Genomic DNA, 19,248 nt, shown 5'->3' with positions numbered 1-19,248 from the left:
CCTTTCTCCCTCCCTGTCCTCACTCTGTAAAGCTACCTTTCAAATAAATAAACAAATCTTTAAAAAAAAAAAAAAAAAAAAAAAAAAAAAAAAACCTAAAGTGAGTCAATTCTATGCCATTCATTCATTTAGCTTTTTGGAAATATCCATAAGGCACAGTTACACATTTCCAAAGCTATGTGGGGGAAAGGCTACCTTTACTTAAATAAAAAAGTGCAACCACTAAATTAAGACTATGACCAGAATAATGCCCTGAGTGTATTTGGCATGAATTGGTAAATAGTTTAAAAACAAAATTATGATTTTAGAGATAATACTTAGAAATACATGGAATATTTTTCTCACTGGCTCTCTAGAAAAGTACTGTCTTTTGGAAATTCAGTGTAAACCACATATATAATTTTAAATCTTCTAGCAACCACATTAAAAATGTAAAGATCAGGAGCCAATGATTAGTTCAGTGGTGAAGATACTGCTTGGAATGCACACATCCATGGGGTGCCTGGTTTGAGTCTTGGCTATGTTTTCAATTCAACTTACTGCTAATTTACATCCTTAAAGGCAATGGAGATGACTCAAGTATTTGGGTTCCTGCCACCTGTGTGGGAGACCTGATGGAGTTTCTGGCACCTGGCTTCATTCTGGCCCAGTCCTGGCATTACAGGCATTTGAGGACTGAACCAGTACACTGAAGCTCTCTCTATGTCTGTCTCTCTCTCTCTCTCTCTCTTTTTCTCTCTACTCTCTCTGCCTTTCAAATAAAATGAAAAAAAAAATTAAATGAAATATAAATCAAATGGAATTAATTTTTATACAAATCTAGCATCCCTATTCGAAAACTCTGAAATCCAAAATGCTCTTAAATCTGAAACATTTTGAGTGCTAACATGATGCCAGAAGTGGAAAATCCCACCCCACCAACCTTATATGGTGGTTACAGTCATAATTGAGGCACAACAAAAATACTACATAATTTACCTTCAGGCTGTGTGTATAAGGTGCATATATATGAAGCATAAATGAATTTCCTATTTTGACATGGGTCCCATACCCAGGATCTCTCATTATCTAAATACAAATATTCCAAAATCCAAAAAAAATTGAAACAAATTCTTGTCTTAAGCATTTTGGATACCAGTATTAAACATGTGGCATATTTAGCCAGGTATATCACAGAATGTTATCATTTTAGCATATAGTCACTATATAAAAATTATTGAGATATTTTACACTGAATTATTTTTGTGCTGAAGTCTTCAAGTCTGGTATGTGTTTAACTCTCCCAGCACAGTTGTCCACAATTTAGACAAAGCACATTTCCAACGTTCTGGGGCCACTTTGACTAGTGGCTGCCATGTCGGACAGCTCAGCTCTACATGCTGTATGCTATTTACTCATTCTCGTACTTGTTGGGAGTATAATTGCCGAGTATGAAAGGAAACTTAATTCCAGATACCCCAGCATACCTGTTATTTATTAACCTAGTGCAGATGTTTGTTTGCAAAATTTATCATATTGAATTAAATTGTGAATTATTGGTGGTGGTTATCTATTTGGGGCATGTAACATTGCTGTCTTTTTCCAGACTCATGAAAGCCATGCTTGAACTTTGAATCCTATCAATGGCACAGTCAGTGTACAATTTCAGTTACACATTCAACACAATTTTAAGTATCTACTGTGTATCACAGTTGGAATAAAGATACTTTGAATTTTAATATTTCAACTATTTATTAAATTTGTGTATTTTAGGTACTATACTGAGGCTAAAAGGGGCGATTTTGAGAATGGCATTTCTGGATACCACTGGCTGCTTAATACCACCTGCATATGAACCCTGGAAAGAACACAATGTTCCTGAAGAAAAAGATGAAAAGGAGAAATTGAAAAAAAGGCGGCCTGTCTCAGTATCACCCTCTTCCTCTCAGGAAATTAGTGAAAACCAGTATGCAGTGATTTGCTCTGAAAAGCAAGCAAAAGTAATCTCACTGCCAACCCAGAACTGTGCTTACAAGCAAAACATAACAGAAACCTCATTTGTGCTTCGTGGAGATATTGTAGCATTGAGTAACAGTATCTGCCTGGCATGTTTCTGTGCCAATGGACATATTATGGCTTTTAGGTAAGAGATATTTTTAAAACACAGAGAGTCTCTTCCTTCAAATCATATTACAGTTATAGTTGGCTTGAAAGAAATGGTGGGGTTTTTTTTGTTTATGTTCTTATATACTAAGAATTTGTTTTCATTCACTTAATAGTGAATAAGTATACTGTAATGGATTTCAGAAATACAAATCATTTTTTAATCTCCCATTTAGATATACAAACTAAATCATAAAGTTTATAAGATCTTTGTTATTTTTAGCTCCTATAATACTGTATTCAGGGCTAAAACCTACCATGTTTATTGCTAACGAGTCTTTGATTTCTTCCTCAAGTTTGCCAAGCTTAAGGCCACTGTTGGATGTGTATTACTTGCCCCTTACCAATATGCGGATAGCCAGAACATTCTGCTTCACCAACAATGGACAAGCATTATATCTTGTTTCACCTACAGAAATTCAGAGACTGACTTATAGTCAAGAGACCTGTGAAAATCTTCAGGTAAATAACAAAAATATTATAATTTCTTCAGAGGTGGAGTGCTCTCTAAGGGTCCTTATATTGTTCATCCCCTACTCTCACAAGAGTGTACATATGAGCATAAATGGGAAAGTTCAGAACATTGTCATTAGACTTTCAGGGCTCATACTTGGAGACTCCTGTGGTTAAAGTGTCGTCATCATCTCATTGATCCATACTTGCTTTTCCAGTGATAGCAGTGACATTTGAAATGTTATATACATTTTATGTAACATTTATGCAACCTATTCTTCACATAGAATAAATGTCTGTTATACACATATGTAACAAACACACACACAAGTTATTTTTAAAGAAGCCAGTTAATGTGAAAACAGTTTTACTTATTTTAGGTCAGATTCTATAATCCCTTCCCATATAGTCTGTACTCACAGTATATTTATACACTAAGAAAGATAAGACTTGTTTCTTTTCCTTTGAATGTTTTTCTAAAGATTTATTTATTTGAAAGACCTACAGAGAGAGCGGGGGAGACAGAGAGAGAGATATCTTCCATCCACTGGTTCACTCCCCAAATGGTTGCAATGGCTGGGACTGAGCCAGGCTAAAGTCAGGAGCCAGGAGCTTCATCCAGGTCTCCCACATGGGTGGCAAGGGCTCATGCACTTGTAGAAATAATGCCTTGCTTTGTTGAATGAAGACTACGATGTGTTTTAAAAACCAAGTTCCTTAGTTTCCTGAGTACTCTTTTACATTGTATATTCATTTGACCTCACCCAAAAATCTAAAGTAAAGAATATGCTACAAATATCAATAGAGTTTCCAATTAAGCTGTAATAATGGAGTTAGATTAACCTTCCTGCCTGCACCAACCAAAAAGAAGCAGACAAAACTCATGAGACAATAGGTTTTCAGATGCTGAACATCAAACCAATGAAAGAAAGTAACTCCTGAGAGATAAGAAACAAGAGATGTCCCAGATTTAAGGCCTTACTCAGTTTTCAGGATGAGGCATAGAGAGAAGGTGTTGAGGCAATGCAGGCATACTTCCCAAGTTCATAAGGCAGAATCAACAGTCTGGGGACACCAAGCAAATTAAAAGAGCTACAAAGAGGGAGAACCCTGGAGTTCTGCAGAGTATTCAGTAGAGCACATACATTCAGTATTCAGCACAACCATTGACTAAACTCTCTGACCAGGGAAAGAGCTATTTGAAAGGAATAAAAGATTAGCAAGAACCATGCCTGATACCAATACCCAGACTGGAAAAACTCATAATTCACAGTTATGTTCATTTTCTGAGATTGCTACAACTTACCACAAGCTGGTGGCCCAAAACACTTAACCTGTATTTCTTCACACTTCTGAGAGCCAGAGTCTAGAATGCATTTCAGTGAGCCAACTTCAAAGTGGCAGCAGGACCTTTCTTCCTCCAGAGGCTCTAGGAGAGAGTCGGTCCCTTACTTCTTCCAGACTGCAGTAGATGCTGACATTCCATCAGAAGTCTCTGTCTCTGTCTGCATGGCCACATTGCCTCTTCCTCCTGTGTGTCACATCTTCTTCTGCCTCCCTTTCCTAAAGAGACATGTGTAGTTGCATTTATGGCCCATGCAGATAACCCAGGATAATTTCCCCAAGGCAAGACACCACATTTGCACAAATCCTTTTTCTATACAAGATGACATTTGTAGTTTCCAGGGATTAGAGACTGCTGTCTTTGGGTGGCCATTATTCAGCCACTATTGCAGACCTGCCTAACAAATCCTAAGAGCAAGACCCAAAGGATCAGAATGTACCCTAGTATACAGAGTGAGGCTCAAGGTTTAGAGCAAACCAAAACTACCCAGCACCTACCAAGATAAAAATCAGTGGCTGGCATCCAAACAGATTACCAGGCATACAAAGAAACAGAAAAACATGACCCATAAACAATACAATAAAAAGGAAACAGGAACTGATATAGCATAGGAGGGCATTAGAACAGGTGTTAAAACTGTACTCTGTGCATTCACAAGTTATAGAGATGTAGAAGATAGATCAAAATCAGACTTCCAAAAATGAGAAACTTAGTGTTTAATATGAGAGATTATGGGCCAGCGCCGCGGCTCAATAGGTTAATCCTCCACTTAGCGGCGCTGGCACACCCGGTTCTAGTCCTGGTCAGGGCGCCGGATTCTTTCCCGGTTGCCCCTCTTCCAGGCCAGCTCTCTGCTGTGGCCCGGGAAGGCAGTGAAGGATGGCCCAAGTGCTTGGGCCCTGCACCCCATGGGAGACCAGGAGAAGCACCTGGCTCCTACCTTTGGATCAGCGCGGTGCGCTGGCCGCAGCGCGCCAGCCATGGCAGCCATTGGAGGGTGAACCAACGGCAAAAGGAAGACCTTTCTCTCTGTCTCTCTCTCTCTCTCTCACTATCCACTCTGCCTGTCAAACAACAACAAAAAAAATACAAAACAAAAAAAATGAGAGATTATGTTGAGTGACTAACAGCAGATTATATTGTAGAAAAAAATATTGATGAACATAAAAGCATAGCAAAAGAAAAAATAACTGAATAACTTTAGGGTTGACTTACAACACTACATCATTTAGGTAGCAAAGAAGGAGACCTCAAAGCAGTGAGCTCAGTATCTGTCTTAAGAAACTGAGAAATAAGCATAAATTAAAACTCAAAAATAAGCAGAAAAATAAAAATAATAAATATCCAAGAAGAAATAATTGAAACAGAAAACAAGGAAACAGTAGAAAAATATCAATAAAACTAAAAGCTTTTTGGGGAAAAGATTGATAATCTTATTCTCAAACCAGACTAATTACAAAGAGAGGTTATAGATTATCAGTGTAAGGATGAACAAGTTTATGTCAGTCAATTCTAAAGATTCAATGAAATGGATAAATTCCTTGATAGATTCAATTTCCAAAGCTCACTTAAGAAAAAACATAATCTGGATAAACCTTTATCTATTAAAGAAATTGAAGTTGGGGACCAACAAAATTCAAAGTGTAGATGGGCTACGTTATTTAAAATAATAATGAATAATACTACTTGTAAACATTCTTTAAAAAAATTCAATTGGGAATGTTTTCCAATTTTTTGTTTTAATTTTTTTTTGTTTTGTAAATGTTTATTAATATAAATAGAACAGATTTTATGTATTTCATAGATACAGTTTGAAGCCAACTGAATACTTTAGCAAATTGAATTCAACATTATATCAAAAAGATAACATATTGAGCCGGTGCTGTGGCTCAATGGGCTAATCCTCCGCCTTGCGGCGTCGGCACACCGGGTTTTAGTCCCGGTCGAGGCACCGGATTCTGTCCTGGTTGCCCCTCTTCCAGGCCAGCTCTCTGCTGTGGCCAGGGAGTGCAGTGGAGGATGGCCCAAGTGCTTGGGCCCTGCACCCCATGGGAGACCAGGAGAAGTACCTGGCTCCTGGCTTCGGATCAGTGCTGTGCGCCGGCCGCAGCACGCCGGCCGCGACAACCATTGGAGGGTGAACCAAGGGCAAAAGGAAGACCTTTCTCTCTGTCTCTCTCTCTCACTGTCCACTCTGCCTGTCAAAAAAAAAAAAAAGATAACATATTGTAACTAGATGAGATTTATTCCAAAAGCAGAATTAATTTAATATTTGAAAATTAGTGTAATTCATCATATTAATTTTTTATTAAAAATGAAAAGCAATTGACAAAGTTCAGTATGCATTCCTAATAAAACAAACCTCAACAAACAAGGAATAGATGGAACTTTAAAAACAACTATGAAAAACACACACCTAAAGTTAATACTTAATCAATGAAATACTGGATTCTTCTTAAAATCAGAAACTTGAAAGGGCTGTTCACTCTCATCTCTTTTATTCAGTGTTGTTTTAAAAAATGTTTTGTTTATTCTTTTGAGATAGCACATTTTTCATTTACATTATACTTGAAGGCTTGTTAGCTTCACTAAATAAAGAATTCAAGAAAAGGAAAAAGACCATAGACCACTGGGAAAATAGGCGTCAGATATAAACAATAAACAAGGGGAAAATTTCACTCATATAAATTTTTAAATAGCTACAGAATCATTAAAATTATAGTGTTATGTAATTCCTATGAATTGGACAAATATTTAAAACAAAGTTTGTTAACAGTGTACCAAAACTCAGGCATTTCTTGCTTTTAAAAAAAATAGCTCTCATATATAAGGGAGAACATAAAGTATTTATCTTTGTGTGTCCAGCATATTTCGGTCAACATGATGTCAGTATTGTTTTTAAGGTTCTAACCATTGCATCTGGCAAGGAAAAGGCAAAAAATATATATATATATTATATATATTATATATATATTATATATATATATATCTTTATTGGAAAGCAAATGTAAAGCGAAGGCATGATCATCCTGTGTTTAGGCAATCTGAAATCTACCAAAAAATCTAGAGTTAATAATGATTTGAGCAAAGATGCAGAGTATGTGGTCAATATGAAAAGAATTTCATTTCTATATACTAGTAATGAATATTCAAGAATTGATATTTAAGAAACAATATCATTTACAACATCAACAAAAATAGGAAACGTTTTGGATAAATCATACAAAATAGTGAAAGGTCTATACATTGAAAAGCCATAAAATGTAGGAGAAATAAAATTTTAAATACCTAAAAAATTGAGCATGTACCTTCTCTGCAGGTCTGAAAACTCAACCTTCTTACGATGTCAGTTCTTCTTAAATTGGACTACAGATTCAGGACAATTCCAGGCAGAATTCCAGTGGTACTTTTTTCTTTGTTAGAATGGACACATTTATTCTAAAATTCATATGTCAATGTAAGGAAACTAAAATAGATAAAATAACACTGAAAAAAAGAGCAAGTTGAAGGCCTAACACTATCTTTTTTTAAGAATCATTTGAAGCTAATCAGAAATGCCTGGTATTGCCATCAAGATAGATAGTTAAGCTACTGGATCAAAATAAAACATCTAGAAATAAGTAAATGTTTATAGACAACTGATTTTTTAAAATATATTTATTTATTTGAGAGTCAAAGAGAGAAAGACTCCTGTTCACTGGTTCATTCCCCAGATGCCTGCGGCATCCAAGATTGGGCTGGGCCAAAGCCAGGAGTGAGAAACTCAATGAAAATTTCTCACCTGGTCATCAGAAATCCTGTTACTTGAGTCATTACCGCTGCTTCTCTGGGGCTGTATTGGCAGGAAGCTAGAATCAACGCTAGAGCCAGGAGTCAAACCCGAGCACTCCAATATGGGATGCACACGTCTTAATCTGTGTCTTAATCACTAGGCCAAACACGGGCCACTGGACAGTTGATTTTTGACAAAGGCTATGTAATGGAGAAAGAATTGCCTTTTCAACAAATGTTGCTGAACTGTTGTATACTGAAATTTAAAAAAAAATGAGCTTTGTCCCATGCCTCACACTAGATACAGAAATTTACTCAAAGTGCATCATGGAACTGCATATAAATCCCGAAACTAAAACAGAAAGAAACATAAGAGAAAGCCTTTGTTTATCTTATGTTGGACACATATTTCTTTGCTGTGACATAAGCACCTTCCATAAAAGAACACACTGATAACTTCAATAAATTTAAAATGTCTGCATTTCAAAGGACATGTGAGAAATTAAAACAGAAGCCATAGACTGGAAAAAAATCTTAGTAAAGCATATGTGTAATAAAGGACTTATGTCCAAAATATATAAAAAACTCTTAAAACACAACAGAAGAAAGAAACAACCTGATAAAAACATGGTTGAAATATTTTAGACATTCCACCATGAAAAAATGCTAAGTATCACTTGTCATTGAGGAACTGCAAATTAAAACCACAGTGAAATGCCATTAAATACCTATCAGAATGTTTAAAAGTTTTTTTTTTTTTGTAAGAATAGCATGTCAAGTTTTGGCATATAAAATAGTACAACTACTTTGAAAAAATATCAGTTTCTTTAAAAGGTAATCATTCATGAACCAAGGACCCATCCATTCTAGGTCCTAGTAAAATTGATAGCAGCCTTAGTTATGATAGCCCAAACCTGGAAATTACACAGTTGTCTTCAACAGATGAACTGATAAACAAAGTCCAATGAAATATTACTTGGAAATACAAGGGGATGAACTGGTACAGTCAACAACACTGATGAAATCAAGATAACTATGCAAAGTAAAAGAACACAAACAAAATGTTTACATATTATGTAGTTTCACTTATATAAAATTCAAAATCCAAATCAATCTCTAGTGAAAGTAGATTAGCAGTTACTTAGAGATACTGGGTAGAGGAGTGAGAGAAGTCTTTTTTTTTTACCAAGCAGCACAAGGAAACTTGCAAGTGATGAATATGTTCACAATCTAGATTGTGGCGGTGGTTTCGTGAGTACATGCATATGTCGAAACTTACCAAATTGGATATGCAGTTTTTGTTTATCAATTTTATTTCAATAAAGCTGTTAAAGAAAATGGATTCAGGACTTTTTATTACTGTTGAGAGGCAGTTAGTGAAGTGTATGTCTTATGGGTTGACATAATTTTTTCAGAAAGCATTATTCTGACCATAACTTATAGTAAAAAATATGAAGAAAAATTTATAATACATTATTTTTTCAAATGGACTATTTTAAATGATTCTATTTTATTGAAAATTGACTATAATCAACAGAGATAGAACATAACGAATTCATACAGTTTAAACAATTAAGTTAATTATCTTTGCTCAGTATTTCAAGATTATAAGTGAAGTTCCAAATGATTACTGTAAAAAATAAAATTAATGGTAGTTGGATTATTTAGCTATATTATACATTCAGTATGAAAATTGTTGTTGTGCTTATCTTGGAGATTTTTTTTTAGACTCAGTGATAATTCTTACAACATAGGCTTTTTAATTTAAAGTTACTAGAATCAATGACTATTCAATGTAATATAAAAAGTTAAAATGGTAATTATTGACTCATTTATGAAACTCATCCTATATTTTTTCATGTAAGCTTATTAGCTTACACACAAGATAAATAAGATATAGAAATCTAAAATCAGGCAAGTACAAGAGGACCTCAAAAAGTTCATGGAAAATGGAATTCAAAGATGAAAAATATGAACTTTATTTTTCAACATAATCTTCATTAAAGTCAAAACACTAGCTCGTTATTACATCTGTAAAGAACTAAGGGTCCTGATAATTTAACAATGCCAATACAGTCTTTTTTACTTTGTTAACTAAGAAAAATGGTTGCTCTTCAAAGATTTTTTAGATATTAAGAAACAAAAAATCATAAGGAGACAAATCATGATTGTAAAGAAGATGCCTGGTGATTTCACTCAAAACTCTTAGAAAATTAACCTTGTTTGATGACAGGAATGAACAGGAGCATTGCCATGGTGGAGGAACACTCTGACTTTCTCAGGTGGTTTTTTTGCTAAAGCTTTGGCTTACTTTCTCAAAAAACTCCAAACAAATGGCTGTTACTGTTCTTTGGCCCTGCAGAAAGTCAGTAAGCAAAATGCCCTGAGCATTGCTATGGTTGTTGCTGTTGACCAATCTACTTTTGCTTTGACTGGACCACTTCTTGGTAGCCATTGCTTTGTGATTTGCCTTTACGATTGTACTGGTAATGCTGTGTGTCATCTGGTAGAATTCTAAAGAACTGCTTGAGGATTTTTATCTCATCCCATCTTAAAATGAGTTATCCATTTGTGAAATGCATATTTTTTTAAGTCATTGCCCCCATAAACTTTTCATAAGCTTCCATGATTTCACCATTCTCCCACTAAAGCTTCACCATAAATTTGATGTTTGTACTTGGTTAAATTTTAGCAGAATTCCTATTGCTCTGCCAGGGGCTCTTTAAACCTGATTTCTAATCCTTCTAAGTACCTCATACTAGGTCCTGTTTCAACATGTTACATCAAGTTAGTATGAGTTCATTTTGGTACCCCCAAAATTTTGAATCCCATGAATAGATTTTCGTAAAACACATTTTTCATGAGTTTTTGGAGACCACTTGTATGTTTGTTTCTGTATATTCATATTTTAGGTTGCTTACAAAATCCTAGATATAGTTTGAGACATGAAGTTTACTATGAATAGATATTGAGAAGTATTACAGAAAATAAAAACTTGTTTTAGATTTTATCAACATTTACTAGTCATTAATCATTAAGCATTCTAAATAGTTAATTTCATCACAGTTTAAATCCTTGTTTTAAATTCGAGTGAAAAATACCTATAGATATCATTTAATGTTTTTTTCTGAATCTTGTTACTATAACTGTAATTTAACTAAACTAGTTAGGAAACATTTATTTTTAATTTCTTTTAAATCTGTTCATAATGTTAATTTATTGTTAAATGATGTGTATTTTCTAATTTGTTTCATCTAATTTGTGAAAGGATATTTTCTTTTTTGTGCATATATCATTGACATCTGCTCTTGGCACTTACATATTTATTATTTTTAATACTAGTAATATTCCTCAGAACCAGATAACATTACCTCCTATTTTTAAAATCTCTGAGACACTGATTTGCCTAAGGTTACTTTGTAAATAAAAAGCAGAACTGAAAACACCCAGATCCATCTACTCCCAGTTTATACACATCCTACGACGTTCTGTAGTCACTCTTTATATTCTCTATTTTTTAAAAGTTTTTTACTTATTTGAAAGGCAGAGACAGACATCTTTTGTCAGCTGGTTCATTCCCCAAATGGCTGCAATAGGCAGGGATGGGCCAAGATCAAAATCAGGAGTCCAGAGCTCCATCTAGGTCTCCTGTATGGGTGGCAGGGACCCAAGTAATTGGAACATCTTTCCCTGCTTTCCCAGGTACATTTGCAGGAAGCTGGATTTGAAATGGAGAGGCTGGGACTGTACCCAGCACTCAGATTATGGAATGTCAGCATTGCAAGTGGTGGCTTAACCTGCTGATCTGCAACACTGACCCTAGTCTGCTTTTTTTTTTAATTTCTTACTTTAGCATTATAACATTGTTATAATTAAATATATATAAATAAATATATATAAATGTTATAATTAAATGTCAGATAAATGAAGAAATGTAAACCACAATGTTAAATTAAAGAAATAAAAAATATTTTTATACTATCACCATTTATATGTTCTATTACTAGCTTGATTTAGCATAAAAGACTCCCCCATGGTAGCTGGGTTGCCACTATTATTACTGTTATTGTTATCAATCTAATAGATAACAAATTAAATCAGGATCTGTAATATCTAGTTTTTAAAATACTAGAAATATGCCTAAAATTACCTATGCTATTGAGTCCACTGTAAATTGCAAATAATAATTGGTATTGTTATGTTCCTTGGTATGTTTTAACATCACTTATTGCGTTCAGGAAATTTTCTTTTTAAAAATATTATTTATTTATTTATTTATTTATTTATTTGAAAGAGTTACAGAGAAAGAGAGAGAGCAAAAGACAGAGAGAGTAATCTTCCATCTCCCCAAATGGTTGCAGTGGCCAGAACTAGACCAATCCACAGCCAGGAGCCAGGAGCCAGGAGCTTCTTCCTGGTCTCCTCCATGGGTACAGGGGCCAAACACTTGGACCATCTTCTGCTGCTTTTCCAGGCACATTAGCAGGGAGGTGGTTGGGAAGTGGAGCAGCCAGGACTCTAACCAGCACTCATAGGGGGTGCCGGCATTGCAGGCGACAGCTTTAGCTGCTATGCCACAATGCCAGCCCCAGAAAATTTTCATTCCATGTTCACTCTATAGAAATCCAGAGTAAAAGAAAATAGGAATGCAGGAACTTTCATCCACTTCAGTATTATAAATGAAACTCCTATTATTAATAATTATCTCCTCATCTAGCTGAAGAGACAACACTAATGTAAATATGTCTAAAAATAAAAGCTTTGTACATTCTTTCTTAACTTTATTAGTCCAGCCCTAAGGAAAAAAGCCTGAAAATTATATACTTTCCCTTCAACTATAATAATATAATACCAGAGTACAGCAGACCTGGAACCATTAGCACACATGACCTTACTTCTTTTTAATGAGCAGAAATGCAGTCCCAAAGCCTCAATGTAATTTTAATTTCTTTCTATAGGTTCTCAAGGTTGTCTTGCAAATAATGTTGCTAGCATCTTTCTCTAATAGAAACTCTTCTTACTTCTTTATGTATTATCAACAAAATTAAAAATACAAAACCATCTTTCTTCTCTCCTGATTTCCTATACCATTTTTGTAGTCTGAAAAATATTGACAGTAATTTCAGAAACACCTGACAGGATAGATGGAAGCCTGCCCATCTTTCTGCCCAATTTCTGAAATCCCCAGGGAACATTGGCATACTTATCTTCCTCATCCATGTTTATGAAAAAGGAAATTGGTGCATCTAAATTACTAATTTTCTTATTAGCTAAAGATTATAATCCCATTACTAGGTATTGTAATTATTACACTGGGCTTTTAGATTTGCTACTGAAAAATTTTCTTTCTAATGTAAAAAGGCCTTATGATTAATCCAATTGTCAATTCTTGAGTAGAGGTATGTGAAAATTTTGCCTTAAAGATTAGAAGAATCTCCTTACAGTCTAAACAGAAATATCATCTTCTCATGAAAAGAAAGAAAATAACCTAGCAAATAGAGTAAGCAGAAAATTAGTCTTGGTGAATTTATTCTTAGAAACTGGTTTAATAAGTATGTATTAGCTCTGATAATTTTGTGCTCTTCAGTTGTGAAAACAGGTCATGTTATAAGCGTAAAGAGTTTACAATGATGGTTTTGTAAGTTATAGTTTAGTTTCCCTGAAACTTAACAATTACAATTTGTTTTGATTTTAAAGGAAATGTTGGGGGAACTCTTCACTCCTGTAGAAACTCCTGAAGCACCAAACAGGGGATTCTTTAAAGGCTTATTTGGAGGTGGTGCACAATCTCTTGATAGAGAAGAACTATGTAAGTTGATTTGTTTAATTTGGAATAATATATATATATATATATATATATAAAAAACAGAAACATTCAAGCCATACATATTTTCACTACATGTAACTTATATTTTCTCCTCTGTCACAAAAATGATTCTTGTTTATCAAAATATATAAAATTAGTTTCTGTTCTTCTATTCCAAATCAGGGAACTACTTAGGGAACTGAAACCAACAGGTTAAAAGAATATTCACAGTTTAAATAAATAGTTTAGAAAATATTTTCATTGTTTTCATTAAATGTGATCATCGTTATTATTTTAATCCTATGATTGCATTAAGTTGATGACCTTGACTTCAGATGATTTACCTAAAGATTTAATTTCTCAACAAACCCTCCCAAACTATTCTCATTTCACTTGAAAGTTATGTAAAATGAAAAATGTGGTTCATATATTGCCTTCCATATAATTGACACAAAAAGACACCTGGTCTCCTTGAATGAACTAATGAATCAGTGAATGACCTTTCTCAAGTGAGAGCTGTCATCTGTCCTTGAATTTTTTTTCCTTTTTGCTGAAATATTTTAGAATTTTCATTTTAAATTTCATTGACTAATTAGAAAAACTGTAACATTAAATAGAAAATGCAGTTTCATTTTAAAACCTTAATCAGATGATTGGTCCATAGTTTTAATACAGTTAAAAAAAATTAAGATTGTTCTTCAAGTCAATAGGAACTGAAAACTTGAAATGACATTCTTATTAAGGAAACACATATATTCAAGACTCAAAATATATATCTTTAAAATTATTACAAACATCAAAGAATTAATAAATTGTTACAGAACTTTCAGAGAGGACAATACCCATGAGAAAGGATGGGAGCCCAGATTAGCGATGTAGGTAGCCTAGGGCCTCTTCTTCCCTGTAGTGCTTTAATCCAGAGAAGAAGGCTGAGGTACTGTAAAGTACTAGAGCTAGAAAGATGGGCTTCCAGGCCTGGAAAGGGTTGAGACCCTGAAATAACTCCCTTTTCTCCAGCAGTCTGCAGTTAAAGACATAGGGGCCTATATTCCTATAGAACAGTGGTCTTTCTACATTTTACTTGTATGGTTAGTGTTACTTGAGCCTATGATTATAAAAAATAGAAATTATGTTATTAAATAAACTTAAAAGGAAGGAGAAGGGATTGAGGGTGGGAGGGAGGGAAGTATGATTATCTTTGTATCTATGAAATACATGAACTCTGTTCACTTTATACTAATAAAAATTTTTTGAAAGAGGAAGAGTGAGTGGAGCCAGTGCCATGGCTCACTAGGCTAATCCTCCGCCTTGTGGCGCCGGCACACCAGGTTGTAGTCCCGGTCGGGGCACCGGATTCTGTCCCAGTTGCCCCTCTTCCAGGCCAGCTCTCTGCTGTGGCCAGGGAGTATAGTGGAGGATGACCCAAGTACTTGGGCCCTGCACCCCATGGGAGACCAGGAGAAGTACCTGGATCCTGGCTTCGGATCAGCGCCGTGCGCTGGCCGCAGCGCACCAGCCACGGCGGCCATTGGAGGGTGAACCAACGGCAAAGGAAGACCTTTCTCTCTGTCTCTCTCTCTCACTGTCCACTCTGCCTGTCAAAATAAAATAAATAAATAAATAGTGAATGGAAATGAATCAGCCTTCATATACATACACACTTCCAGTACAGCTTCAGAGTATCTGAGTGGCCCAGGAAATCTTCAATATTAATTAAAAATTTTAAAATCCCAAGCATCTGGCAGAAGCAAATGAAAAAAAAAAAAACTCTGAAAGAAAACAACATACTCCAAGTCCTCAAATTATTTCTACAAATAATTTTTAAGAGGTACTCATATAGTCACAAATAATCAGAAACACTAGGAATCATTGCCATAATCAAAAAAGTAGAAAAAGCAGAAGCAGAATAGGCACTTCAGTATTAGGATTGTTAGACTACACAATATTTTTTTTTTTTACATTTTGGGGCTCCCTTGTACAAAATTCTTGAAACCAATGTATTTCAGATTTTGGAGTTTTTCAGAGTTTGGAATATTTGCAGACTTCCAGAGAAGCATCCCTAATCCAAAATCTGAAATACTCAAAATCCAAAAAATTTCAAAATCCAGGGCATTTTAGATTTCAGATTTTCAGATTATCATGCTCAAAAGTTAGAGATTTGGGAATATTTTGGAATTTCACATTTTCAGGTTAGTAATGCTCAACCTGTGTTGCATTAAAGAGGTACCATACCTGAACATTTTTTCAGGTAACTGAAAACTACAAAAGCAAGTACAGTAGATGTGGAAAAATCAGTCGAAATTCTTGGACTGAAATCTTAAGAAACCAAAATTAACAGCTTAGTGAAAACACTTAACTGAAAAATTAGACACAAGTAAAAGAAAACTACATAACTTAAAAAGAGGTCCAAAGAAATGCAAAACATAGCACAACAAAACACAGCATAGTAAAGACAGGAGAGGACAGAAAGAACAGAAGTTGCAAGAAGAAGATCTAATGTATGTTTAATAAATAAACAGAATGGCTCCCCAAAATAATAGACATTTAAGGGAGTTAGAAAAAATAGTGGATTTAAGATGATCTGAGATCCTTGCAATTTTTTAGAAACTTGTAAAAAAAATCCATTAACATCAGTTCCTTGTGCTGTAATTTCTAGTATAACCTCTAAAGTCTAGAAAAATAACACCTAGCTTCCAGATGACTAGCAGGAAAACCAAATCAAGGACAGGAGGAAAGAACACAAACTGATGGAATAAGTAGAACATATAACAGTTGATAAATTTAACATAAATACAAATAATCCTCAGGAAATGTAGGTGAAATAAGTGTTCCAGTTAGAAGACAAAGGCTTTTAGATTGAATTTAAAGGGAAAAAGAATGAAATGTACACTCTCTATAGAAGACATTTTGGTATATTGAAATTTTAAAACATGGAAAAGCATGAACACAAATAAAAATCAGCAAACATAAATATATTAATATTGAAAAAGTAGACATTCAATTTTTTGAATGCATGTAATATTTTATATTCAAAATATATGAAAAAGTGAGAAAACTATTAGAAGAGACAATTTCCAGATCATAATGGGAACTTCTAAATGCACCTATAGATTGAAATAACAGGCAGACCCAAAAATAAGCAAATAAATAAATTTTCAAGAATACAGAAGATGTGAACAGCATGTTAATAAGCCTAATGGACCGATTTGGAATATTATAGGATATGCATTCTTTTCAAACACATGAAGAATGTTCATAAAATGTTTCTATTTGTAGAGAAATTAAAGATGCATACCGAATTATTTTGGAATAAAATATAATTATCTCAACAATTAATATTCCATCCATGTGACTGAAAACCGTGTAATTACCAAAATTAGTAAATGAGTGTATACATGTTTATTATACACTAAATTTTACTTTTCTACAATGTCAATTTGAAAGTAGTATAAAAACTTGTTTTTCTTAAATTGACCGTATGGTAAGTCACTTTAAAAAAATTACATTTCACAAGTAAACATGAACATGAGCTGAAAGCTGACAATATTTCAAAACCTAGGCCAAGGAGTGGACACTTGTGAGCCAGGTGGAGGTCTTACTTCTTCGAGTGAACCACCCAAAGGACCTGGCTTTGGTGTGCACACAGTTCTTTAATTTATTTTCAACTGTAAATATGTCACTGCACCAAAAAAAAAAAAATAGATTTCAAAGAACTAAAATATGTCAACTGATGACAATGCAATCATACTTATAATCAGTAAAAAAGATAATTTAAAATCCTCATGTTTGGAAACAAATATACTTTTGAATAATCCTGTGTGGAAGAATTCAAAACTATTGATCTGCATCTAAAGTAATACTTAAGAGTGAAATTTATAGCACTACTTAAAGCAGTATATTCAATATTACCAAAAAAACAAAGTGATTGAACTGACCCTCAAAAAGTTAAAAAACATGATGAACAAAAGATGATAGCAAGATTAAGAAATTAATGAAATTATAAATAAATACACAGAAAAATATCAGTACAACAATTGTGTTTCAGATGATTGTAACAAAGTACCATGGTCCAGGTGGCTTACAAACAATAATTTGTTTCTCAATGTTCTAGGGGTTAGAAATCTGACATTGAGATTGAGGTCACCAGTAGGATGAATTCTTGGTAAGGGCCCTCTTCCAGTACAGACAGACATCATCTTGCTGGATCCTCACTTGAGAGAAAGAGGAATCTAGATCTCTGACCACTTCTTATAAAAGCACTAATCCCATTCTTGAAGGCTTCATCCTCCTTATCTAATTAGCTCCCAGTGGCCCCAATTCCAACATCATAATGGGGATTAGATCATGGCATATGGGTTTGGTGGGGCATAAACATTCACTCTTACAAAAGCCAAAAATCTTAAAAAAAAAAAAAAAAAAAAAAAAAACCTCCAACACTCTAATGATACATTTCAAGGACTTAGAAGAACAAGAACAAATCAAACCCAAAATTGCTAGAAGGCAAGAAATAAGAATTAGAGCTGAAATAATGAAATTGAAATTTTAAAAAATGCAAAAGATAAAACATTCTGTTTATTGAAAAGATAAACAAAATAGACAAACCTTTAGCAAGACCAACAAAGAAAACAAAATTACTCAAATAAATACAATTAGAGATTAAAAGAAAAGAAACATGGCAGGCGCAGCGGCTCACTTGGCTAATCCTTCACCTGTGGCACCGGCACCCTGGGTTCTAGTCATGGTTGGGGTGCCGGATTCTGTCCCAGTTGCTCCTCTTCCAGTCCAGCTCTCTGCTGTGGCCCAGGAGGGCAGTGGAGGATGGCCTAAGCACTTGGGCCCTGCACCCGTATGGGAGACCAGGAGGACGCACCTGGCTCCTGGCTTTGGATCAGTGCAGCATGCCGGCCGTAGCAGCCATTTGGGGGGTGAACCAATGGAAGGAAGACCTTTCTCTCTGCCTCTCTCTCTCTGTCTAACTCTGCCTGTCAAAAAAAAAAGGAACATTACAACTGATATCACAGAAATTAAAAGGATCATAAAAGATTGTAAAAAACAATTTGCTAACAAATTGGAAAATCTTTAAGAGGTGGATAAATTCTTGCACACCTACAGCCTACCAAAGTTAATCAAAAAATACAGAAAATCTAAATAGACCCATAACAAGTGACAAGGTTGAAGCAGTAATTGAAAGTCTCCCATCAAAGATAGTCTAGGACCTGATGACTCTCCAACTAAATTCTACAAAACACTTAAAGAATAACTAACTCCAGTACTTTTTAAACCATTCCAGTATATTGAAAAGTGTGGAACTCTACCAAACTATTTTTATGAGGCCATCATTACTGATACTAAAACCAAAGGTACAACACAAAAAGAAAACTACAGACCAGTATCCATGATGGACATAGATGCAGAAATTCTCAAACAAAATAGTAGCAAACCCAATCCCACACTGCATCAAAAAGATCATACATCACAATCAAGTGGGTTTTACCCCAAAACACAAATAAGGTTCAACATTCATGTACCCATTAATACCATAAATCACATTAACAGAAGAACAAAAAACATATGATCATCTCAGTAGATGCATCAAAAGCGTTTGATATGATTCAACATCCTTTCGTGATTTAAAAACAAAAACTCTAAAGAAATTAGGTATAGAGGGAATATACCTCAAAATGATAAAGGCTAATATATGACAAACCCATAACCAATAACATACTGAATG

At 34.5% G+C, this 19,248-nt stretch overlaps 1 protein-coding gene and 1 long non-coding RNA gene across 10 annotated transcripts in view; one reads left to right on the top strand and one right to left on the bottom strand.

Moving 5' to 3' along the window:
* Positions 1 to 19,248, top strand: part of STXBP5 (syntaxin binding protein 5) — a 223,863-nt gene that overhangs the window by 190,492 nt on the left and 14,123 nt on the right. For 7 of the 9 annotated variants that reach the window (XM_008263622.4, XM_051855277.2, XM_051855279.2 and 4 more), the window contains 3 exons: positions 1,753 to 2,122; positions 2,439 to 2,604; positions 13,409 to 13,520. In XM_008263622.4, the coding sequence (XP_008261844.1) occupies positions 1,753 to 2,122; positions 2,439 to 2,604; positions 13,409 to 13,520 (648 nt within the window). The remainder of the gene's footprint in view (positions 1 to 1,752; positions 2,123 to 2,438; positions 2,605 to 13,408; positions 13,521 to 19,248) is intronic. The other 2 variants (XR_011388463.1, XR_011388464.1) reach the window with 1 other exon arrangement.
* The window catches only part of LOC103349907 (LINE-1 retrotransposable element ORF2 protein), an 85,511-nt gene continuing 68,699 nt past the window's right edge, over positions 2,437 to 19,248 (bottom strand). Inside the window, exon 4 of the long non-coding RNA XR_011388465.1 lies at positions 2,437 to 4,158. This is a non-coding gene — a long non-coding RNA (LINE-1 retrotransposable element ORF2 protein). The remainder of the gene's footprint in view (positions 4,159 to 19,248) is intronic.

Source organism: Oryctolagus cuniculus, chromosome 5, assembly GCF_964237555.1.
Source record: "Oryctolagus cuniculus chromosome 5, mOryCun1.1, whole genome shotgun sequence".
Classification (NCBI taxonomy): Eukaryota; Metazoa; Chordata; class Mammalia; order Lagomorpha; family Leporidae; genus Oryctolagus; species Oryctolagus cuniculus.
The sequence above is the reverse complement of the archived record's forward strand: the minus strand, read 5'-3'. Positions and strand labels throughout refer to the sequence as shown.